General features: G+C 40.2%; 1 protein-coding gene across 1 annotated transcript in view; it reads right to left on the reverse strand.

The window, feature by feature from the left end:
- GLRA3 (glycine receptor alpha 3) overlaps positions 1–25749 on the reverse strand; it is a gene marked incomplete at both ends in the record, with an annotated part of 73219 nt that overhangs the window by 20097 nt on the left and 27373 nt on the right. The window contains 2 exons of the mRNA XM_083367030.1: positions 818–1041; positions 18458–18525. Of these exons, the coding sequence (XP_083223156.1) occupies positions 818–1041; positions 18458–18525 (292 nt within the window). The remainder of the gene's footprint in view (positions 1–817; positions 1042–18457; positions 18526–25749) is intronic.

Raw genomic sequence — 25749 nt, forward strand, 5'->3', positions numbered from 1 at the left:
GCACAGAAGTATAAAACCCTTATTCAGAATCAATGTAATCTACAACATGTATATTCTGCAATGTCTTGTATGCTAATAAACTATAACTTAGACCTAATGTACGCAATGAAGATATGGAACATTTAAGGAAAAGGAAGAATGTTTAAATATTAGATGTAGTTATATGACAGGCTTTTGATAGCAACAAATATAGAAAGCTTAGAGCAGGAGGATACAAACTCTTTAATTGTTGAGGGAAAATTGAGAAGTTAAAAATTCTACTAAGGCGTTTAGTAATTGTTATTTATAATTACTGATTTTGCCCCTTTTTACTCCCTTCCCTAAAAAATTCTGAATATTATGGTTGTACTTTGTAGAGGTATTCTGGGAATGTAAAAGAAATGGTGATGTTTGCTGAGGTGAACATGTGTGCTTGTTGTTTATAGCAAGAAGCACACAAGAATGAAACTGATCCATTCTCCAAGAATAAAAGTATAGAAGTTATGACTTTTGTTATCACAAGATATCCTATGTCTGACTTAATTTTACACTAAGAATTAATACAACTTATCCTTAGAAAAGTTCTGCCTTTTTGTTTTCAAAATTAAAATTTCCAATATTTTGGGGGATCAATTAGTTTTTATATTACTTATGACATTTGAATCAATCTTCAATAATTGCACAAGTTATTTTATATCTTGAAGATCAAGTTATATACTTATATACTTCAATGTGAAATATGTACAGTCTATAAAAGCAACAATATTTATGCCTAAATGGAACTTGGATTACCATGAAATTTTGTCATAACCTCATATTTTTGTGCTCAACAATTTACCTTATAGAATAAAGAACATTTCCATTTTTAAAAATTCGAAGCAATTTATTGTCAGTTGTTACTTCATGAAAGTTGGCACCCTTCTCATTGGCAAAAAATAAATCAGGTTTCCAGATTGAATCCAGCATGGATGGATCTAAATCTAAAGAGTCATCTGGATATTCACTATAAGCAAGGCGTGGATCATTCCAGTTCTGACGAAGAAAAATGTTCACTCGATAATCCTAAGGAAAAAAACAAAAAATGATTTTTTATTGTTTCATTTAATTAAACAATATGTAGAGTATTTAATTAACTTTTCCAAAAATGAAAACCAATTATTTAGCCTTACACCTATTTTAAAGATATATTTTTAAATATTAGGCATATTATTGTATAAAACCTAACCAATGAATGGGCACATTCTGATCTCTATTCTCTTCAGGAATTTGTATAAAAGCAAAGTTCTCAAATTCTGTATAAACACAAAGAGAATATTTATAAATAATTTCATGTTTGTGTAAAGAGGTTACTAAATAAACCTTACATTTTCTCTTCTTATTCAGCATTTATCAGAAAGAAATAGAATTTATTTTTTTAAATTAACAAAGAAACTGATTGGATTCAGATATTGTGCCATATCATTAATTTACTTAATCATTTCACCAAATAACCAGATTTTGCTGGATTCAGTAACATACAAATGTCAAAGAAGCAAGCTTCATTTTAGTTTAGTTACAAGCCCATTCTCTTTTTATATGTGCACATATCTCTGTATGTGTAAGAAGTTCTTAATGAAACTTTGGAAATAAATTTGGGACAGGTGACAACAATATGCGTTTTTAAAAAAATATATTTTATTGATTTTTTAAAAATATAAACATATTGATATTTGGTAAACAGCATGTTGTCTGGGTTTATATTTACAAAGTAATCACTAACGTTTAATTTCTATATTCCCAAAGCCACATAATAATATTTCTTGATTTTCTCTTCTTCCAATAATATTCTCTTTGGAACCTAATAAATAATTAATAAAATAATAATTAATAAAATTCTTATTAATTTAATAGGTAAAGATTAAATATAAAGATTTTTCTAAAATTTCTACCAATAATAATCTCATCAATATCATGTTTCTTTTCTATCTGGTCATCTTGGTTATCTCATCACAAATCCTGTTTACAATTCTTATTTAAATTTATTTTCCCTACAATGTTCAAAACATTTCTACTGGTTAAAATTTTCCCAGAATTAATTACCTTAAAGTATTTAAATCTATTTTTATATCTTAAAAAATAAATAAGAAGAAGACACAAAAGAAAGACATAGAAAAAGAAAAGACGTGAGAGAGTAAAAGAAAAAGAGAAGAAAAAAAGAAAATAATTTACTACTTAAAATACGTATCCCTCTTGAACTAGTATACACTTATTTCCAAATTCTTTATGTTCTTTTTACCTATAATTAAACCTGTGTTTAATCTTTAAATGTTCCGGACTTCCGGTGGCTGCGTAGCGCCGGAGACAGCCTTCCCGGGCTGCCCGCGGCTCAGCTGAGTTATTTTCGCCCGAAACAGCGCCGATCAGCTGTTCGGGTGAATTTGAAGCCCCCTCCTCGGGAGAAGAGGAGGGGGTGAGCCCCCAGGTAGGGGTCGAGTTCTCCGGGGCCGCCTGAGCTTATGGCTTGGGCGGCTGAAGGATCGAACTCCCCCGTAGCCTGGGTTGCTCCCAGCTGGCCAGCGCCTCTGCTCCTGATTTCTTGGAGCAGAGCCAGGCGTCTGCGACCACCCCTGCTTGAAGGAATGACTATGGATTAAAGGAGCAGGCAGAGCGGTACAAGAGGAAAAGGTGAAGAGGATTATTATATTTTACTCTCGAGCTTGATGGACTTTTTTAAACTTGAAGTGAAAGTGCGTCACAATTGAAAGTAAAAGATGGCGGCTAAACCTCCCCCTAAAACTCTTCGGAGTGCTGGAACTTCTCCGGTGCAACAATCATTATTGCAGGCGTTGCATCCTCCTGATGTATTGACATCGAAGGACTTACAAGATGCTCTTGAAAAACATACCCAGGTAATTTTGGAATTAATTAATGATAGATTTGCACAGATGGAGGAGAAATTGGAGAAACTGGAGGAGAGAATGGAGGAGAGGATGGAACAGAAGTTCAGAGTGATGAAGGCAGACATCTTGTCTTCAGTGTATAAAGTGGCTGAATGTGTGGAAGATTTGGAGGAAAAAGTGGAAGACTTGACTCAAAAGAATGCTATATTAGAAGCAAAAGTATTGGAGAATGAAAATTTAAGAGACAAAATGGATAAAGAACTGAGTCTTGCTCAATATTACCAGATGCAGTTTGCCATTAGAATTAGAGGCTTAAAGGAGAATATTAAGGAAGATCTAAAGCAGCTGGTTTCTGAGGCTCTCGAATTAGTATTGAATCAGCCAGCATCTGAAATAAAAGGAGGCATGGATAAAGTGTTTCGTGTGAATTCATGGATTGCTAGACAGAGAAAGTTGCCTAGAGATGTGGTGGTTTATTTTGCAAAAAGGGAAATCAGAGATGAAGTTATACGAGCTGCTTATGATACTAAAGTTGTGATTGCTGATCAAGAAGTTTTGGTTCTAAAAGAAATTCCTCCAAAGATTTTAAGGAGAAGGAAGGATTTTACATTTCTTGTGCAAGAGCTCAAGCAACGAGATATAAGGTTCAGATGGGAGATCCCAGCTGGGTTGATGGTGACGCATGAAGGTAAAAGGTACCGTTTGGTTACTGTGATGCAAGCGCGTGATTTTTACAATAATGTTTTAAAAGCAACTCCATTAACACTTCTGGAAGCTGCAAAGGGATCTGGAGAAGGAGAACATCAAGAGGCTGAAGATGGACAGACAGAGGAGAACGGTGTTGGAGGAGATCAAGTTACAACTTCGTTGGATGATCCTATAGAACAGAGGGTGACGCGTGCTGCTTTAAAACGATCAAAAAAGAGAAAAGAATGAGATTAGCAGAAGTCTATGGAACTTTTACAACGTACTTATAGCCAAGTAGTGGGAGGTGGGAAAAGATTTGGGTGAGGAATGCAAAATTTTATACAAGCTTAAAATCTAAGAGAGAACTTTTACAAAATGTTTTATAGATGGTTTTTAGATCCTAAAAAGTTAAGTATGTATCTGAATTATTAGCCTAAATGTTGGAGGTGTGGTGATGAAGACGCAATATATTTTCATATATGGTGGACTTGTAAAAAGGTTGAGGCTTTTTGGATAAAAGTTTGGTGGAACATACAGAAGATTTTTAAATGGAGGTTAAAGTTTTGTTCGCAACCTTTTTTGTTTGGAATAATTACAGATGTTACAGTTGTGGACATTAAGTTGATGTTGAATTTAATTATGGCAGCAAGACTTTTGATAGCTTAGTACTGAAAGAGGAACTGCCGACTACAGAAGAGTGGGCTTTAAAGTTTTCCGACCTGGCTGAGGTGGCGAAGATTTTGGTCAATTTGAAAGATTATTTGTAAGAATGTTATATTATGGAATGGAGAAAATGGATTGAGTTTATCTAGAACAAGTATAGGGTTAAGAAGTATTATGTAGTATTTGAATAACTCTTTTTTCTTTTCTTCTCTTTGTATCTTGGGGTTTTTTTTTCTTTTTGTTTTTTTATATATATTTAATATTACTAAGGATTGTTTTATCCTATATAAGCTAGAGAGTGATAGATTTCAGAGTTTATGGTTGTTAGCATATGGTTGTTTATGTTTGCTTTTTTTATATATATACCTTGTATTTAGCTCTGGGAAGTGGGGGGGAAGGGGGGGAGGGGGGAGAGGAAGGGGGGGAGGGAGAAGGGAGGGGGAGGGGGGATTTGTAAGGGGGAAAAATTGTATGTTAAAACTTTTTAATAAAAAAAAATCTTTAAATGTTCCATTTAAATCCAATCATCTAATCTTTTAACTCTATTCAAAACATTTTGAATAGAGTTATCTAATCTCAATGTCTCAATTTTGTCTATGCTCCCAGAGAAAGGTGTGAAGAAGCTGCCAACCCTCGCTGCGTGAGCTGGAGATGGGCCGATATTATCTCCTCAGTTCCCACAATGGACTTAACACTTGGGGATTGGCTATCCCACATGGGGGGGTATCAATCTATGGGGTGGGGTCCTGCTTGGGGACACTATAATCTATTGTGTTGTGTGGGAAATCTCAGATTCTGTCTATTATGCCTGCTATCTCCTAATTTTAATAAAAGTTCCTGCTTGGAAGAAATTGTTTCCAAGAGTTCTGCTTTCTTAAGATGTGGCTTGAAGTAGGTCCTGATAATGTCTTTGTAAAAAGATTTTGCCCCTTCATATTCATTGAAGATTTCTCTCATCTTCCCTTGTCTCCCCATTTCTTGTGGTACTCCCAAAGGCTCAGCAATCCATTTTGTCAAATCTTTTTCCTCATCCTCAAATTTACTTTGTAATCTTAGAGTTAGCTTTTCAATATTCAAAGTTTCTTGTAAGTCCTTCTCCACTTGAGTCTCCACTAGCTTATATTCAGTTGTCTGCTTTACATGATCTCTCTCTCTCTTTGTTTTCTGATCATTTGATTGTTGTGAGGTTAAATTGAGAATGCATTGATTTAAATTTTCAAATTCATTTTTAATTTCATCATGGTTTGAAGTTAATATCATTTGCATTTGTTGTAACAGAACAAACATTTCCTCCTGGTAAGTATTTATTTTTTCTTGGTATGTTGTTTCTGCAGATCTCTGATGTTCCATAACGACCAAAAGTCCTTTCTCTGCCAATTACTTTAAAGTTGCAATTTAAAAAATATTTATAATCCAGGAAGGACAATTTTTTATAAGTTTTGTAGTTCTCACTTTGTAGATAGTCCACAATGTTCTCATTTCTTTTGTAACAGCTGCTCTTTCTTTAATCAACACCCTGAAGTTCATAACAAGAGGTTTTTGTTTTTGGGCTGTATATTTGAGCAGTATTTTCCTCGACCACTAGATGTCAGCACCAGTCAATGTTTCAATTTTTTCCCATAAACTTAATTCACTTCTTCAGTTTAGAGGAGGGTGGAACAAAGATACCCTCCCTCACTTTCAGATTTTTACTTGGGATTTTTTTTCTTTTTTTCTCAGGAAATCAGTCAGGTAGGAGAGAGAAAATCAATATTCTTACCCAGTTCAGTCACATTGTTTACAAACATGCTTAGTTTAGTACTTTTTGGCTTCGGCTGCATGTAGCCTGGGCTAGACTCACAAATGACGCTAGCCTTTCTTCTGTCAGTTTTTGGAGAGCTTTTCCCAGACATCTGGATCAATCACTGTATCCCCAGGATTGTCTTGGCTTCCCTCCTTCCTTTCCACTTTGGCTTTGGGACCATTTAGGGTCCCCAAAGAGGGAGAAATCAGCTGTAGGAATCAGATCATCTTGATCCCTCAGCTAGTGTGCTAGCTGCGCAGAACCAGAAGCCAAAAATATGTTTTAATAGCTGTACATTTGCAGGATTTTTTTCAAGAGTTAAAATCATGATTTCCAAAGGTATAATAAGTAACTAGGAATGCAGAGCTCCAGGTTCAAATTACAATTGCTATGAAATATTTTACTGTTTTACTATTTTCCTCATGTCAGAGGAAAAGGGTGAATAAGAGAAGAAGGTATAGCTGACTGATTTAGGAAACTTGCCACTTTAAGACACCTAGAACCATAGCCTACCTCAAAATGAGTGTGTACAGTGAGGAAACTGGTTGGAAGAAAAACAAGTTAAAATCTGCCAGTTGTTGCTAATGTAGTAGTTATATTTTGAATATATTTTATATTCATTTAAAATATATGTAAGACTTTAAAAAAATGAAAAGTCCTTTCTTCTCCAGCCCTTAATTTCTTTCTCTATATTTTTCTCTATATTCACCTGATCAATTCTGACAACTTCTCCAACCATAGAAAACTGCTTAGTGAGTCATAAAGGCAGAATTAAAATCCTTGTGGCAATGTTGGCACTTTCTGAAATACAGTCTCTGATGATGTTCATTGACAGCTGAACATTTAAGAGTTTAGATATGACCTCCCTTTCTGTTCTTTGAGATAGAATGTATGTTCAGTGACCTATTCAAGATTATGTATGCACCTTTAAGCCATTCAGCCTTACAGGACATAAAATAATGGCTCAATTTTTATATTCAGTTCTATTGTAAAATTATCTCGGTGCTCACTTGAATCTCCCTGAAGAATATTTTTATTTTCATAAATTCCTAATGAACATGGCAAAAGCTGGCAGGAGAGGACTGAAGGTAATTCATAATAATTATATTAATTTGACCAAAGTCACAAAATAAAAAAAAATCTTACGTTATTTCAGTTTCAGAGATAAATTGATTCCCTTGCATTAAAATATAAGCTTTAGTGTTGACCATTAAATGAACTTTTTCTATTCTGCTCTCTTATTTTCTGTTCCCACTTTTGTTTCACAATTATTACAAATTTCATTTTGGCTTTGATTTTTCTTTCAAAACAGTTATGTTAGCTTGCTAAGAACAACTACCAACAACTCCTGGATTTTCAGTTTGATTACTATTGTTCAGAATTGAGTGAATGCATACTGATCTCAATTTTTTTTAAAAAACTAACTTTTTACTTTTTAAAAAAATAACTACTAAACTGAATTTGGTAGAATGGTCCTGTGATTAAAAACATAACAAATTCATAACCACGAGACATAGCTGCTTGAAGTTGAGTGCAATTTCTGGTGATAACATGGATGTGTTCAGACAGTTTTCTTGGAAACAAGAAATAGAGGTTTGTCACTGCATTTTAAAGGAAATGTCTTAAAACATGTTTAAAAATTTAGATAGACCTCTGAGAATTCTAAGTTATATCCTGCTTCTGCTTTTGGAGAGCCAACAAAAGTGACTGAGTGGTAGATGAGATTGGAGACACTTATTTTATATATGGAGGATTCTTCGTGCATATCATACATTATATCTAGTAGTTTGCTTTATTTATTTAAAATGTTTATATTGTACTTATCTGAAACTTGAGGATTTATGTAGAATAAAAGAAATAAGAATAACAGGTATTTGAATAATGCTACATACTTAAATCGTTCAGGCTAGTAGAACTCCAAAGGAAAAGTGCTGTTTCATTTTCATATTGAGGCTAATAAAATAGGAAAAATGTTCAATACATACAATGGCCATTTACATTACATTTACTTTTGTAAACTTTGCTGTTGTCCTCTGTCCAACAGGAGAAATTGAACATGATAATAATAATGGAATTCTGCTTTTCATAAACTATTTTTTTAAAGCTGCAGTTAGACTAATCCAAGGGCAGGAGTTTATTCCCTAGACCACAGGTCGGCAACCCGCGGCTCCGGAGCCGCATGCGGCTCTTTGAGCCGGCCCATGCGGCTCCCAGGCCTCCTCCCTCTTGAAAAAAAAATGGTACTAAAAAAACTTAATCAATTTAAACTTCTCACAAAAAAACTTGAAAAGTTTAAATTGATTGGTTGGTTTGTGGGACCGCCCACAAACCTTTGTTTTTTTACTGGCAGAGTAGAGGAAGAGAGGAAGAAGTAAAACGTAAGTAGATCTGCTTCTTCCCCCCCCGTTCCCTCTCGTCGCCGGGGCTAGCAGCCCCGACGAGCAAGAAGGCACGCTTCGCCCGCCCGCCCCCCCGTTGGCTCCTCGTCGCCGGGGCTGAGAGCCCCGGCAAGCGAAAGCCGCACTTCGCCCGCCCGCCCGCCTCCCCCTTTGGCTCCTCGTCGCCGGGGCTGAGAGCCCCGCCGAGCGAAAGCCGCACTTCGCCCGCCCGCCCTCCCCGTTGGCTCCTCGTCGCCGGGGCTGAGAGCCCCGCCGAGCGAAAGCCGTGCTTCGCCCGCCCGCCCGCCTCCCCCATTGGCTCCTCGTCGCCGGGGCTGAGAGCCCCGGCAAGCGAAAGCCGCACTTCGCCCGCCCGCCCGCCTCCCCCTTTGGCTCCTCGTCGCCGGGGCTGAGAGCCCCGGCAAGCGAAAGCCGCACTTCGCCCGCCCGCCCGCCTCCCCCTTTGGCTCCTCGTCGCCGGGGCTGAGAGCCCCGCCGAGCGAAAGCCGCACTTCGCCCGCCTGCCCTCCCCGTTGGCTCCTCGTCGCCAGGGCTGAGAGCCCCGGCAAGCGAAAGCCGCGCTTCGCCCGCCCGCCTCCCCCGTTGGCTCCTCGTCGCCGGGGCTGAGAGCCCCGGCAAGCGAAAGCCGCGCTTCGCCCGCCCGCCTCCCCCGTTGGCTCCTCGTCGCCGGGGCTGAGAGCCCCGGCAAGCGAAAGCCGCGCTTCGCCCGCCCGCCCGCCTCCCCCTTTGGCTCCTCGTCGCCGGGGCTGAGAGCCCCGCCGAGCGAAAGCCGCGCTTCGCCCGCCCGCCCGCCTCCCCCATTGGCTCCTCGTCGCCGGGGCTGAGAGCCCCGCCGAGCGAAAGCCGCACTTCGCCCGCCCGCCCTCCCCGTTGGCTCCTCGTCGCCGGGGCTGAGAGCCCCGCCGAGCGAAAGCCGCGCTTCGCCCGCCCGCCCGCCTCCCCCATTGGCTCCTCGTCGCCGGGGCTGAGAGCCCCGGCAAGCGAAAGCCGCACTTCGCCCGCCCGCCCGCCTCCCCCTTTGGCTCCTCGTCGCCGGGGCTGAGAGCCCCGGCAAGCGAAAGCCGCGCTTCGCCCGCCCGCCTCCCCCGTTGGCTCCTTGTCGCCGGGGCTGAGAGCCCCGGCAAGCGAAAGCCGTGCTTCGCCCGCCCGCCTCCCCTGTTGGCTCCTCGTCGCCGGGGCTGAGAGCCCCGGCAAGCAAAAGCCGCGCTTCGCCCGCCCGCCCGCCTCCCCCATTGGCTCCTCGTCGCCGGGGCTGAGAGCCCCGGCAAGCGAAAGCCGCACTTCGCCCGCCCGCCCGCCTCCCCCTTTGGCTCCTCGTCGCCGGGGCTGAGAGCCCCGCCGAGCGAAAGCCGCACTTCGCCCGCCTGCCCTCCCCGTTGGCTCCTCGTCGCCAGGGCTGAGAGCCCCGGCAAGCGAAAGCCGCGCTTCGCCCGCCCGCCCGCCTCCCCCTTTGGCTCCTCGTCGCCGGGGCTGAGAGCCCCGCCGAGCGAAAGCCGCGCTTCGCCCGCCCGCCCGCCTCCCCCATTGGCTCCTCGTCGCCGGGGCTGAGAGCCCCGCCGAGCGAAAGCCGCACTTCGCCCGCCCGCCCTCCCCGTTGGCTCCTCGTCGCCGGGGCTGAGAGCCCCGCCGAGCGAAAGCCGCGCTTCGCCCGCCCGCCCGCCTCCCCCATTGGCTCCTCGTCGCCGGGGCTGAGAGCCCCGGCAAGCGAAAGCCGCACTTCGCCCGCCCGCCCGCCTCCCCCTTTGGCTCCTTGTCGCCGGGGCTGAGAGCCCCGGCAAGCGAAAGCCGCGCTTCGCCCGCCCGCCTCCCCCGTTGGCTCCTTGTCGCCGGGGCTGAGAGCCCCGGCAAGCGAAAGCCGCGCTTCGCCCGCCCGCCCGCCTCCCCCTTTGGCTCCTCGTCGCCGGGGCTGAGAGCCCCGCCGAGCGAAAGCCGCGCTTCGCCCGCCCGCCCGCCTCCCCCATTGGCTCCTCGTCGCCGGGGCTGAGAGCCCCGCCGAGCGAAAGCCGCACTTCGCCCGCCCGCCCTCCCCGTTGGCTCCTCGTCGCCGGGGCTGAGAGCCCCGCCGAGCGAAAGCCGCACTTCGCCCGCCCGCCCTCCCCGTTGGCTCCTCGTCGCCGGGGCTGAGAGCCCCGCTGAGCGAAAGCCGCGCTTCGCCCGCCCGCCCCCCGTTGGCTCCTCGTCGCCGGGGCTGTGCGCGCTTCCCCACCTTCCCTCTCGTCGCCGGGGCTTGCAAAACGGTGGATCCAGCCTCTGCCGGCGGCTTGCAAAACGGTGGATCCAGCCTCTGCCGGCGGCTTGCAAAACGGCGGATCCAGCCTCTGCCGGCAGACACGCTTGCAGAACGGCGGATCAAGCCTCTGCCGCCAGCAGAGGCTCGATCCGCCATTCTCCAAGCGTGTCTGCCGGCAGAGGCTCGATCCGCCATTTTGCAAGCCGCCGGCAGAGGCTGGATCCGCTGGTGCACGTTTTGCCTCTCTCGCCCGGTGGAGAAAAGGGGGCAGCGGGAGCCTCTGGGTGCCCAAGCCACGCCGGAGGATCTCCAACGTGTGTGTGTGTGTGTGTGTGTGTGTGTGTGGTGGGGGGAAAATCAAATTGGATCTTTTTATTGATATATCCTACTTTTATTTGGTATTAGGTTTTTATGGATCAATTATGAACACCCGGGGTCCCTCTGCGACTTACGGGCGAAATATCTAACTTCAGAGCCATCCTCTCCAGCTGCGGTGGCCCGGGGGAGGGCAGCGCGGGGCTGTAGGTACTCAAGATAGTTGGGGGGGATCCAACCTGCCGCGGGGCGTGGGAGTGGGACTTTAGTCACGGACGGCGAGAGGAACCTTCGGAAGGGGAAGCGGGAACGAAGAGAAGATGAGGGTGGAGCGATTGGGGAGCTGGTAACTCAAGTTCCCCGAGTGGCTTTCAGCACTGGAGAAAATGCAAAATCGCTCGAGACCAAACTCGAAGGAATCAGCTGCCGGTGGGAGCGAGGCGATCCGTGTGGTCCCGTGACAGCCAGTCGGGCAAGCAACGCAAAGAGCGGCAGGGCTTTATTTTTGCACCGTGGAGCTCCCCCTCCCCCCCAAACTCCCCCTCCCTCCCCCTCACTTCCCAGAGCTGAATAGAAGGCAGAGGCTCGATCCGCCGTTCTGCAAGCGTGTCTGCCGGCAGAGGCTCGATCCGCCGTTTTGCAAGCCCCGGCGACGAGAGGGAAGGTGGGGAAGCGCGCACAGCCCCGGCGACGAGAGGGAAGGGGGGGAAGCGCGAACAGCCCCGGCGACGAGAGGGAAGGTGGGGAAGCGCGCACAGCCCCGGCGACGAGAGGGAAGGGGGGGAAGCGCGCACAGCCCCGGCGACGAGAGGGAAGGGGGGGAAGCGCGCACAGCCCTGCCCCCATCCACCTCCAGTATGGATGGCTCTGCCAAAAGAAAAGCAGCCGAAGCAAGCCTCCCATTGAGAGAATGGGGCGGCGGAGGCTTGCAAAACGGCGGATCCAGCCTCTGCCGGCAGCGGAGGCTTGCAGAACGGCGGATCGAGCCTCTGCCGGCGGCGGAGGCTTGCAGAACGGCGGAGGCTCGATCCACCATTCTGCAAGCGTGTCTGCCGGCAGAGGCTCAATCCGCCGTTTTGCAAGCCGCCGGCAGAGGCTGGATCCGCCGTTTTGCAAGCCTCCGCCGCCCCATTCTCTCAATGGGAGGCTTGCTTCGGCTGCTTTTCTTTTGGCAGAGCCATCCATACTGGAGGTGGATGGGGGGCAGGGCTGGTGCACGTTTTGCCTTGTTTTGCGCATGCGCGTGCGTGCATGCACGCGCACGCACATTTTGCGGCTCCCACTTTTTTGTGTTTGTGACGGAACCGGTTCTGAGTGGCTCTTTGCCTTTTTCCGGTTGCCGACCCCTGCCCTAGGCTCATTGCTAAAACACATGTAATTGACATAAACAATGTAGTATAGATCTTTGAAAATAATGGAACAATACAAGCAGAAGGGCTAGTTCATACCAGTTTATTATTCTAACTGCCCCCATTCTGAATGGAGAGTTATAACTATTTCAAAAGGAATTCCTTTCCCATATGTGCAAGACATTCTTTTTTCAAGCTGTATATAAAATGTTCTTTACAAGTTCTTCTTGCAGCTTTACTTATCTTTAACTTTGTAATAGTAGTCTGAGTGTTTCTCTCATTAAACCTTTTTTGAAAAAATATGTCACTTCAGTTCACTAAAGTTTACTCTAGACAAAAGAACATGGATTGAAAATTGCTTCGTGCACTGGAATGAATGGGAAACTTATGCTAAGTGGAATTTCTACATTCAAATGGAGTTCTAAATTAGTTTTCAGTTAATATGTTTGCAAAAGAATTCAGTTAGTGCTTACAGATGGTATTTAATGCAATCTCAGCAAGGTTATAATCAAATATGGTGCTTCATGCTTTTATATTGTCAATAATTAATGTAGGAATGAATAGGTTCTACTATGTGGCTTTATTTTTAAAGAGATTCAGGCAAAAGGACCTGTCTCAACTAGATCCCCCAAGAAAGCAGAACTCCTGAAACAGGCATTGTTTCAAAAGTAACTTTTATTGAGAGTTAGTGATAGCAGGAAGACAAAGCAAGGTCTGAAGATTTCACATGTGAAAGGTTACAACAAACAGCCTATTCAGGTTCCCTCTCCCCAATGTCCAACTGTCCATTTGAAATCCAGCCAATCCATAGGTACTAGTTTGTTTTGAGAACCTATGATTTAGCTCCCTTCTCAAGATCTCTCTCTCTCTCTTCATTTCCCAACGGTCCTAGGCTCAGTTGTCTGGAGATAAGACAGATGTTTTCAGACCACATTCCTTTCAGATGGAAGGAGGGCAGAGAAGAGCAAAGCAAATACATTCTCCCCAACCAAGCAAACCCTCCCCCAACAGAATAGCAGGCCCTGAAAATTAATACAGAGGCATAAGCAATAAACTGTAGGCAAATGTATTTGAGGGGTTCTGACAGACACCTTAATACTGTTATGATCTGAAATCATTGGACCCTCCTTTTTCATTCTAAACTACAATAGTTTCAGATGATATCAATACTAAAAAACTTTTTTTTACAAATTTTGAATGATAATAAAAATACAACCTTTTCTAAGATAATTTAGAATTGTCAGATTTTCCCAATACAAACAAGCAATTGTTTTTTTTTAAAAAAAAATAAGTAAAGGAAACACTTTGATATTGCTCATTCTATAGTCTAAGAAAAGCCTACATGCTTTAAAGTCTGTTTGTATTTGCTCTGTGAAGTCGTACAGCACAATTCATTAATCAAGAAAAATTATACCAGCCCTGTGTTGGCTCCTAACGTGTGCATATCATTAAGTCTTTAAACATTCACAAACAGTTATACCAAGTTTGTTTTTGTACAACAGTAAATAAATAACACCTTATATACAACAACAACAACTTTTATTGATTAGCCCTTGGGCCATATCAAAGTACAAAGTTCCAGCAACAAACCGTCACCAAAACTAGATAAAAGCAATCCAAAATAGAATTTGATAAAATACAATTTAAAATGGAATTAAAATACAATTTAAGTTAAAATAGTAATAAAATGCAAATTTAAGATATAGATAAAATATGGAAACATTATATTTATACATTATTACATTTATTTATATATTTATACATTATATATATACATGTTTGTGTGTGTGTGTGTGTGTATCTATGTGTATCTATATGTATCTATATGCATCTATATCTATATCTATTTATATCTATCAATATCAATATATAGATATAGATATAGATATAACTATGAAATAAGTGGGTAAAGGCTGAAAGGTGGAAAGGTAGAATTAAAGGTGGAATTTTGAGACCATGCCAAAAAATAGAGAATCTTAATTAAAGAACTCTGCTGTCCTCATACCTTATAATGGTGTATTCTAGCATCACAGATACCAAGCAATATTTTTGTTTTGATTTGTTGAAAATCTTAATTAGAATAATTAATGCTATTTCTAATCTAATTAGAATTACAATGGTTTTGTCCTTCTTATTGGATAATGTAGTTAGCTGCCTGAAAATCTTGGAGAAGGTAGAAAAATTAATGTGATATTGAAATGAAAAATATATGTTCTTTTGAAAATCATCAAAATATTTTCTGAACCTTAGCTATACTTAGCATTACAAATTTCAGTAATGCCTTTTTTTTGCTCTGATAAATTTATTTGACAGGGATGAATTCACTAATAAGCTACATGCCCAAAGGTGTGATTGCGGATTGTGACTGCAGATGTGCTAATTTTTATGTAATCCCCATGCTTATACTTAGTTCTAGTGAAAACCTATCACTAAGTAACTGAACTCGTAGTGAAACAATTGCTGAGAATTCACTTGGCAACTAAAGTATGCCAGCTTTCTGCTATTTTTACATACTTTATCTTTACATTTATCATTATCCTGAAGTGATGCTAAAGTTATGACAGAAATGTATTTAATTTGCATTTTAATATGAACTTCCTAACTGACACTTTTCCAGCATATAACAGCTATGCTGGTTAGGCTAAAGATCCATTACTTTTTTTCCATGGACCAATGAAAAGTCCCCAGGGAGGACTTGAGTGTAATAGTATCACCCCCTCATGGTTTCTAGCAATTGATAATGTTATGCCTTTTTTCTCTTCTTTTGGAAGTGATATATTTCCACTTATTTTCTATGACTATGTTCACCTTTTTTAAAATTCATCTGCTTTGATGGCCATCTTTGCATCTTCAAGAAACAAATTCATTGAGTTAATTATGCACTGTGGGTAACAGCATTTTTTATCTATCTTGAATCTTCCACCCTTAACTTCAGTTGCTTCATGTTTTGAATAGGAATAAAAACTGATATCCATTCTATAATAATAATAATAATAATAATTAATAATAATAATAATAATAATAATAATAATAATAATAATAATAATAATAATGTTGGAAGGGACCTTGGAGGTCATCTAGCCCAACCCCCTGCTCAGGCAGGAAACCCTATACCATTTCAGACAAATGGCTGTCCAGTCTATTCTTAAAAACTTCCAGTGTTGGAGCATTCACCACTTCTGGAGGGAGGTTGTTCCACTGGTTAATTGTTCTAACTGTCAGGAAGTTACTCCTTAGTTCTAGGTTGCTTCTCTCCTTGATTAGTTTCCATCCATTGCTTCTTCTCCTACACTCAGGTGCTTTGGAACATAGTTTGACCCCCTCTTCTCTGTGGCAGCCACTGAGTTATTGGAACACTGCTATCATGTCCCAATATCTCACAAAGAAGTCAGTGTTGGCTTCCAGCAACAAATAGATAGATGGTCTCCTGGCCCATCAGGTCTTCTAACATTGTATAACCTATCTTGCTGCTGGTGGCTCTTTCCTTTTTTCCTCCACCTTTCCCAAAACGGTTTACGGTTCTCACTCAAGGGGTAAATGACAATGTTTAAATTATAATATTTTAGACATATTATATGAAAATCTAGATCACATGATAAATATATAATTTATCATGTGATCTAGATTTTCATATAATATGTCTAAAATATTATAATTTAAACATTGTCATTTACCCCTTGAGTGAGAACCGTAAATTGATTTATGTCTTTTCTTGGTTATGCATGGTATTGTTAGGATATCCATGGAATTCAGGAGTCTTCTTTTACTGTGATTATCAACCAATTAAATTTCCTTTTTTCCCTCTATACAATAAGGCACAGCTGCTGTAATGTTCCCCATAGAAAGTTATTGCAGCATTTTAATCACTTACTTGTCCTGTATAACACTTTCCTATTATATAGTATATGGTTTGAAATAGATAGTCAGAATCATGCAATTCTCAGGATGCACATACCTGAAGACATCATGAAACGCGCAGTTTTATTTATTTCCAAATAATCCCCTGAATTCAATATTTTTTCAGATTTAATTTAAAAAAAACATTTATAAGATTTATATAGCAGGCAAACAAAAAAAACCTAATATACAGCATCATAAATCAAACACTTCAAGAACAATAATTAACAGGATAGATTATATTAAGATGATGTGTATAAACTTGATCTCACAACTAATGAGATTTTCAAAAATAAAATGCCATGGGAATGAAATTAATCCCATTGCTATATACTGTATTCTCCTGATCAAGTCACCTGTGTGACAGTCATAAATTCAAAAACAAGGAAAATAGTAACATTTGGTTTCTGCTTATATTGGGCCACTGGTGACCTACAAAGTGCTATTGTGCAAAAGGTTTTTCCTGCTCCTTCCATTAATAACTTTATTTTCTATTTTTTTAAATTGAGAAACAGCACAGTGGTTAAAATTAGAAGGGAAGTTTGGAGTAGAGAATCAATGGAAAGATGAAGCAGTGTTGTTTTGTCACTATATAGAAGCAGACTTGGCACATCTTGTATTTGTTAGGCTGAGCTTCCTGGAACTGCAACAATATGCATACCGGAAGATGTAGCTTGCATGATAGATTGTATAATATGTATGGTTTCTTTGAACTGATATACGGCATAACACTAATCTTAGAAGAAATCTAATGTGAGCATGTGGGGTTGGTGTTTGGAATGGAGAATTATGATAAATAATAATATATGCATGATCTAGTACTTAATGAAATACTTAAATATTTGAAATGTATTGTAATAGACTTAATTCTATTAAAATGGTTATTAAAAGAACAGAGTGAAACACTACTCCTTATCTGATGTTACTATACGGTGTACATATATATATATATATATATATATATATATATATATATATATATATATATATATATATATATATATATATATATATGTATGCATAGTGTATACTGTATCCATTGTATGTTACTCTAATTTAAGAATAATTCCATAATCTCATTTATACTCTGTATATTCATGCTTCTGAATAATCACTTTGCTGCAGTACTTTTCAAAGCTTCTCTGCTCCCAGCTCATGAAAAGGGCATTGTTCTTCTTTGTTCATAGGATGATCATGTATTAGGATTCATATTGCATATTTATATGAGATATGATACAAGTTCATAATGATGATGATATCATAACATACCGATTGTCATTTTCACATAATGATAGTTACGTCATGGAGTCCTGTTTTGTGTAAACTGGGCCTAAAATCAATTGTACTGATAAATTATATCTACGTACCTTTTCCATTCTATTTTTAATTTGTATAATAGAAACAAGCAAGATTTAACATATTTTTTTAAAAAAATAATTATTAACTGATAATTAAAATACACATGCATCCATTATTGCTAAATGAATAACCAAAACAGGAAGAATCAAATGTCACCTCTTTATATAAAACGTTTGAAAGATTATATAATGTAAAGGGACTGTTTTACCAATACATTCTTTTCTTTGACAACTAGTTCCAATATAACTAGATATTAGTGAAATTGTCTGATCTGAATCTCTAATCTCTGTAATGTTTTCAAAAGTAAGCATGCATCTATAGAATGATATCCTACTAACTAAAACTGCATTAAAGTACTACATATATGTGATGCACAATGCATATAAATAGCCTAGTTTAATATTTATTTATTTATTTATTTATTTATTTATTTATTTATTTATTTATTTATTTATTTTTTATTTATTTATTTATTTATTTATTTATTTATTTATTTATTTATTTATACTGTATATCCATGATGCATAATTATTATGCAATAAATGCATAATATTTTAGTTGCTCCACCATCTATTCTTACACATATTTAGGGACTTATTTCAAATTCATTTGTGTATAATGGTCACTCAAATATGTTGTAGTTAGATGGTTAGTTTCCTATTGAATTATAACATTTATCCTGTTGTGACTTTATAGTGCTACATCATGGTATTTTTATTTTATTTTACCTTAAATTAATATTTTATCTTTATCATTATCTTTATTTTATGTATGTTGTACATATATTTGCTGATATTTCTTTTAAACTTATATTTTTCTGTGTGTATAATGTGTTTTATTAGTGTTGTACATCAGTGATGCTGTATACTAAATAAATAAACTTTAATATATTGAATTTTCCATAAAGAGCATCTTACCATTGTTGTTTCTGCAATGGATCCAAAACTATTAATGAAGATGTTGCATGTAACATTTACTGGAGGCCCTATAAAACAATAAGGCATGAAGAAATCAGTGTCTACATGAAAGTGAAGTTTGTACTATTTTTCAAGATTTATTAACAGGCTAATTTTCAGTGGAAAAGAAAGATATTTTGAGGATGCAGTTTAAATGTTGAATATTATACTGCATGGTAATCATGTGTCTATATTGGGTTGATACTGATAGTTCTTGCAATCCATTAGTAATTGACCAAGCTGCTAGAAGTATTGTTTCTGAACAATAAAGAATTCATGAGCATTGAATCAAATATTTGGATGTTTTTGAAAGATAATTTTGTGCAACTTGTTGAGTTGCTGATTTTATGTTGAGGGATACAATAGACAATGTAGTTCTAAAGCACAGTGACTAAAAGTGATATTATTTCACAAAGCTATTCTTCCAATTCAAACCAATCCAATTCAATACTTCTGAAAGGTAATAAGGTAATAAGGGAATTTCATGCCAGTGTCATGATCCACACATGTTTTACATTGTAATTGCAAATATTTAGAGGCAAAAATTCTTCTATTTAAAAATTCAGTGCACAAATAAAATGTAAAATATTTCCAATAAATGACATGAATATACTAGTAAAAGGGTATTCACTCAATTTCTGAGCAATTATTATAGTGTTAAAATGTTTTTTAAAAAATCATTTGAAACATGTTTTCTTATAATTAAATTAAAGAGAAATATTAAATTGTCCCAAATGGTTCAGTTAAATGAAGGTGATCAATTGATCATTTATTGCCTATCTTAATATCACTTCCATGTTTTATGTGTGAATGATCAAATACTATTGATGAAATAATTGCCCAATTGATAATGGCCAGTCAAAAAATACTAATTCACTAGAAAAAAAAATCTGGTAGCCTTAGTTGCAATCACATTCTCCCACTCTTAGAGGATACCTGTTATCTGCCTACAGCTTTTTTCCTTCTTTTGTGAGGATAAATAGGTACAAACTAAAAAATAATGCTGTAGTCATTCTTTTTTTTTTACAATGAAACCCATTGTAAATTTATTTTAAAAAATAATAAAATAAAATTCTGAAAGCTGGTATTTTGTTTTGCAGCATAGTAACTTTCTTTTTAATTTTAATTAAATTTAAACAAAATCTGTTGAGTTAATTAAATAAGTTATATTTAATTCCCACATATTTTTCTTTTCCAGTTATATAGCACTGTGGATACATAGTGTAACTATAACATTTTGTTTATTGTATTTTCTGCTTTCTGCTTAACTGGAATCCAAGTACTTGTAAAATACCACAAACTACCACCAGGAAAAATGAAATGGACATCAGAAATTCTGCCAAGAAAATGCATATTATCTTTTACTGTAATTGCAAACCAACACAAACTTGCAAACAGAAGCTTGCCCTTTGTAACTGACAAATTTGAATAGAATTTTATAGACCAAACTCCATAATCATTCAACTGGCCAACTGTACTACAAGAATAAGGACAGAGATTTTTCAAATTCAGTATATAATTTTTTTAAAAAATCAGCCAAAAATACCAAACAACATCCTAAATATTTTGAAGTTGAAGTTGAAATCCATTCTACATTATAATATAGTAGATCGGGATGATTGTACTGTATATATTCTAAGCTTCAGAATCCAATCACTAAATGAATCACTAAGACTTAAGCTTTCTATTTATATCCTCTTTTATGAGATCTTTTTAAAAGCACAAAAAAGGAGAGGAAAGTATTTGTTTGAAATAATCTATTCAGAATAGCTTTATATTAAATTGAACTGGAAGTTGCCCTGATAAGCTAAACAGTGATAAATAAATATTAACAGCTTAAGTCATGGCAATGGTGGCGTAAGAATTAAAAGTAGTGAAGAAGAATTCAGATCTGAAATTATATTGCAATATTATAAGTATATTTCATTTTAAGTAATTATAGAAGTTTAGATTATATAGTATACCTGCCTCAATTTATTTTCAGTGGCCTGAGGATAGTGTAGCATTGTATGGCTACACATATTTGCAATATTTGTGTGGTTTGCTGATTTGGTCTGCAAATGAAGTAGTTAGTAAATCTGATCTAATCCTTTGCTCCAAGACTATTGTGAAAAAGCATATCCTGTATATATCTATTCATAAGGAATCTATTCATAAGAAAATTAGATTCATTTTGGCAGTATTTTACATATGCTAGATCAGGGTTCTTCTACCAAGGTTCCAGGAACCCTTGGATTCTTCAAGAGGCCACTAGGGGTTCCCAGGGAGATCATGATTTATATATATATATATATATATATATATATATATATATATATATATATATATATATATATATATATATATATATATATATATATATATATATATAATTTATTTATTTATTTTAATTCCATTTATATCCCTCTTTGGTTATTCGGGTTTTTCCCCGCGTAGAACTAAAGGTGTAGGGGCAACGTTTCGACGGAATCCCATCCATCATCATCAGGCTGGTGGCTTCTGCTTCCTTCTTCTGGGAGAAGCATGTGGCTGTTTGTTCCTCTTTTTTAAACTGCCAGAGGGGGTGTGTTCTGTGGGTGGAGGTGTGCTCTGATTGGGTGGGGGAGTAAGTGTGTTCTGATTGGGTGGGAGTGTGTTTTGAATGGTGGGTGTGTTCTGATTGGGTGGGGGTGTGTTTTGAGTGGATGGGCTGGTCTCAGCTGCCAGCCTTAGACCTGAGCTGGTGAGTTGTGCTGCTTTTGTTCGGCTTCGTGTTTGTGGTGGTGCCATGTTTTTATAGTGGGTGTCAGTTTGCTTATTATGTGGTTTGGAGGGGTTTAAAGTGGCTGATGTTGCAGCTGTAGTTAGGTTTCTGTTTTGTGGTTGTGCCTTGTTATCATTGTGGGTTCGGATTTGCTTTTTGAATGGTTGTGTGGTGGTGATGTCATGTGGTGTTATCATGAGTTTGGGTCTATCATTCTTGGTGGTTGGGACTCGTCTGTCAATCAAGGCGGGTTTCCAAATGGTTGGTAGGCGAGAGGTATCATCTCGTTTGTTTATGCTGTGGGAGCATTTTTCTATCTCAATGGCTTCTCTGATTATTCTGTTGTTAAAATGTTCAATTTTGGCGATAGTTTTGGTTTTTTTAAAATCAATTTCATGTCCCGTGGCTTCAAAGTGTTGGACCAGGGATGAAGTTTGTTCTCCTTTTCTGAGTGAGTTTTTGTGCTCTTCAATGCGTGCACTTATTCTTCTGTTGGTCTGTCCGATGTATGTGGTGGGGCAGGTGGGGCATGGGATTTCGTATACTCCTTGGTTTTCTAAGCCAATTATGTCCTTGGGGTTTCTTAGGATGGTGGATATTTTTCTGTCTGTGTAGAATGCTGTTTTGATGTTGTGTTTTTGGAGGACCTTGCTGATTCTGTCTGTGGTCCCTTTTAAGTATGGGAGGAGGGCTTTGCCATTTTCTTGTTCTCTGTCTTGGGTTTTTGTGGGTGTCTCTCTTCGGATTAAGTTGGTAATCGTGTTTCTTTGGAATCCATTGGCTGTTAGTACATTAGTGAGAGTGTGTAGTTTGGTTTTTTGGTGTTGTTCGTCAGCTAGGTGTTTTGTTCTGGAGATGAGTGTCTTGGCTACGGAGTTGATCTGTGCTGGGTGGTGGTGTGAGAGTACGTTCAGATAGCGGTTTGTGTGTTTTTTTTATGGTAGATAGTGTGTCCTAGGGAGCCATCTTAGTCTACAAGAAATCCAAATCATGATCTCCCTGGGAACCCCTAGTGGCCTCTTGAAGAATCCAAGGGTTCCTGGAACCTTGGTCGAAGAACCCTGATCTAGCATATGTAAAATACTGCCAAAATGAATCTAATTTTCTTATGAATAGATTCCTTATGAATAGATATATACAGTAAATGCTTTTTCACAATAGTCTTGGAGCAAAGGATTAGATCAGAGTTACTAACTACTTCATTTGCAGACCAAATCAGCAAACCACACAAATATTGCAAATATGTGTAGCCATACAACGCTACACTATCCTCAGGCCACTGAAAATAAATTGAGGCAGTTTAAAAAAGAGGAACAAACAGCCACATGCTTCTCCCAGAAGAAGGAAGCAGAAGCCACCAGCCTGATGATGACGGATGGGATTCCGTCGAAACGTCGCCCCTACACCTTTAGTTCTACACGGGGAAAAACCCGAATAACCAAAGATCCATGTGTAGAACTAAAGGGCAAGATGAAAACACACACCAACCGTTACCTCAATGCACAATCACATCATCACCCAGCACAAATAAATTCAGTAGCCAAAACACTAATAACAAGAACCAGACGCCTTGCAGATGAAACACATATACAAACAGAACTACACACCCTGACAGACATATTGACAGCAAACAAGTTCCAAAAAAACAAAATCACCAATATGATTCAGCAGGGGACTCCGAAACATAAAAACATCCAAGAAGAAGAACAGAACAACGGACGAGCCATCTTGCCCTACATAAAAGGAACAACCGACAAAATCAGTAAAGTACTATGCAAACATAACATCAAAACCGCATTTAACACTGACAGAAAGATATCAACCATCCTGAGAAATCCCAAAGACAAAATAGAACTGGAAAACCAGGGCATATACCAAATCCCATGCGCCTCCTGTCCAGCAACATACATCGGACAGACTAACAGAAGAATAGAGGTACGTGTAGAAGAACATAAGAACTCAGTACAGAAGAAAGATCACACATCTTCACTAGTACAACACATAAACACTACGGGACACAACATCAATTTTGAAGGTACAAAAACAATCGCCAAAATAGAACATCTCAATAGCAGAATAATCAGAGAAGCCATTGAAATAGAAAAACACCCAGACAGTATGAACAAGCGAGACGACACCTCCCGCCTACATGCCATTTGGAAACCAGCATTGATAGAGAAACGAATTTCAGCAAACAAGGATTTAAAAAACCAACAAACAACCCCAAATGCCACCAGCCCCAGCAAGACTCATCCACACCCAGAACAAAAACTCTCCCACACAGAAGACAGAACAAGTCAAGCAAAAGTGCCATCACCCAAGCAGAAGAACGCACACATGAACCTGACTGACCCATACCAGAGATACATAGCAGGTCCTCGAACTCGGAGCCAAACCAAAGCTCTGGAGGCCACTACACAGCCCACTCCTCAGGACACCAAATCACAACACTCAGGATATTACAACACAACAAAAAACCCCACCCATTCAGAACACAGCCCAACCAATCAGAAGACAGCCACGCCTCCAACCAATCAGAAGACAACCACGCACCCACCCAATCAGAAGACAGCCACGCCTCCACTCAATCAGAAGACAACCACGCCTCCACCCAGTCGGAGGACACCCCCACCCAATCAGAAAGCAGCCACGCCTCCACCCAGTCAGAACACAGCCCCACCGGCAGTTGGAAGGAAAGGAACAGCCAGACCACGCATTGCTCCTGGAAGCAGCAGGAGGAACACTCCGGCCTGATGATGACGGATGGGATTTCGTCGAAACGTCGCCACAACTTTCTGAAGATGAAAGGAACGTGGGAAGAAACCCGAGACTCTAGATCTACACACACACACACACACACACACACACACACACACACACACACACACACATATATATATATATATATATATATATATATATATATATATATATGTATATATATATATATATATATATATATACATACATACATACATATAGACAAACAAAAGACCTCCAAAACTCAACCCTGGGTTGACCAACTGGAGTGTATTGACCCTGTGCAAGCAGGAAGATGAGCTAAGCCTGAGCTGAGGAGAGAGGAGTAAGGAGTGAACCAAATCGAGATGAGGAGTGAGCAAGGATGGAAGAACAGTAGATGGTGGAAAATGTGTAAGATAGGCACTATCGGGGCCTCCATGCCAGGACTCTCTTTGCCAGCTTACCAACTTACCAGCCTGCCTTTCTGAAAGTATAGTGACCTGGGGGACTCCATCTCAAGGTGGGTTCAGAAGATCTGGACCTGGCTTGGTCTGGGCACCAGTGCCAGTGTCAGAACCCATTCCTATTTCATTTCATTTCTATCTATCCACTCTGATCTATAAACAAATCCCACCTTTCCTTGGGTTCTGCCATACTTCCAAGGAGGAGGGGGTGTGTGCCTGCAGGATTATTGCTTTCACTTCCTCTATTTGCTACAATGTAATCCTTTACTTTGTTTATTGGGTCTGTGCCATCGAAATGTAACAACTTGTTTCCTGCATTATCCCTCTCTGAACTCTATCTTTTAAACTGTGAGTTAGAACAAAGGAGGAAATAAGGAATGTAACCTCAGTGCCTGGTTAATGTCTGCACTCTCAGAGGAAGGTGTGAAGAAGCCACCGACCCTCGCTGCATGAGCTGTAAATGGGCTGATGTTATCTCCCCATTTCCCACAATGGACTTAACACTTGGGGATTGGCCATCCCACATTGGGCGGTCGATCTATGAGGTGGGTCTTGCTTGGGGATACTATAATCTACTGCACTGCGTGGGAAATCTCAGATCCTGTCTATTATGCCTGCTATCAACTACTCTTAATAAAAACTCTTATTGGAAGAAATTGTTTCCAAGGGTTCTGCTTACTTAAGATGTGGAGTTCAAGTGGGTCCTGACATTAGACAGGATTTGCAGTAATTGTCAACCTGGAAGGAAGACCCTTACCAGAGGACTTTGCAAAAAATACAATGTCAGACAACAAAGCAGGGAAAAAGGAACCCATCATGAAGGGGGAGCCCTCCCTTCGGCCAGGACCCTGCCAGCTGTCGGGATCCGAGATGTCCTACTTCTTGGAAGAAGAAGTGGGAAAGACAAGCAGCCACAAAACCCAGTGGTCGATGGGCATTGGGAAGAAAGATGAGTGGGAGAAGAGATCAAAGAAGGTGACCCTGAGACATGGCAGTCACCAAACCAGATGGAAGCAATAAATGGAGAGATCCTTTCACCTTAGCAAAGATAGAGGTGATCACGTGCAGCACTCAAATTGGATCCTAGAGAAAGCTATTGAACTGATCAAAAAAACCCTCGGCTCTCTCAGGGATGAGAAACCTGAACCCTGCAGCCACACCACTACCTTGGACCGCAGCCAGAGAGACACTGAAGGGGAATCAGAAGCGGAAGTACCAGGGATGTCTGCTAAGGCAGCAGCTACCATTTCGTAAGACCCCACTCCCCATCGACCAGGATGGGAGACAGGATGGGAGACAGCAAC

The sequence above is a fragment of the Vipera ursinii genome (genome assembly GCF_947247035.1).
Source record: "Vipera ursinii genome assembly, chromosome: 7".
Lineage (NCBI taxonomy): Eukaryota > Metazoa > Chordata > Lepidosauria > Squamata > Viperidae > Vipera > Vipera ursinii.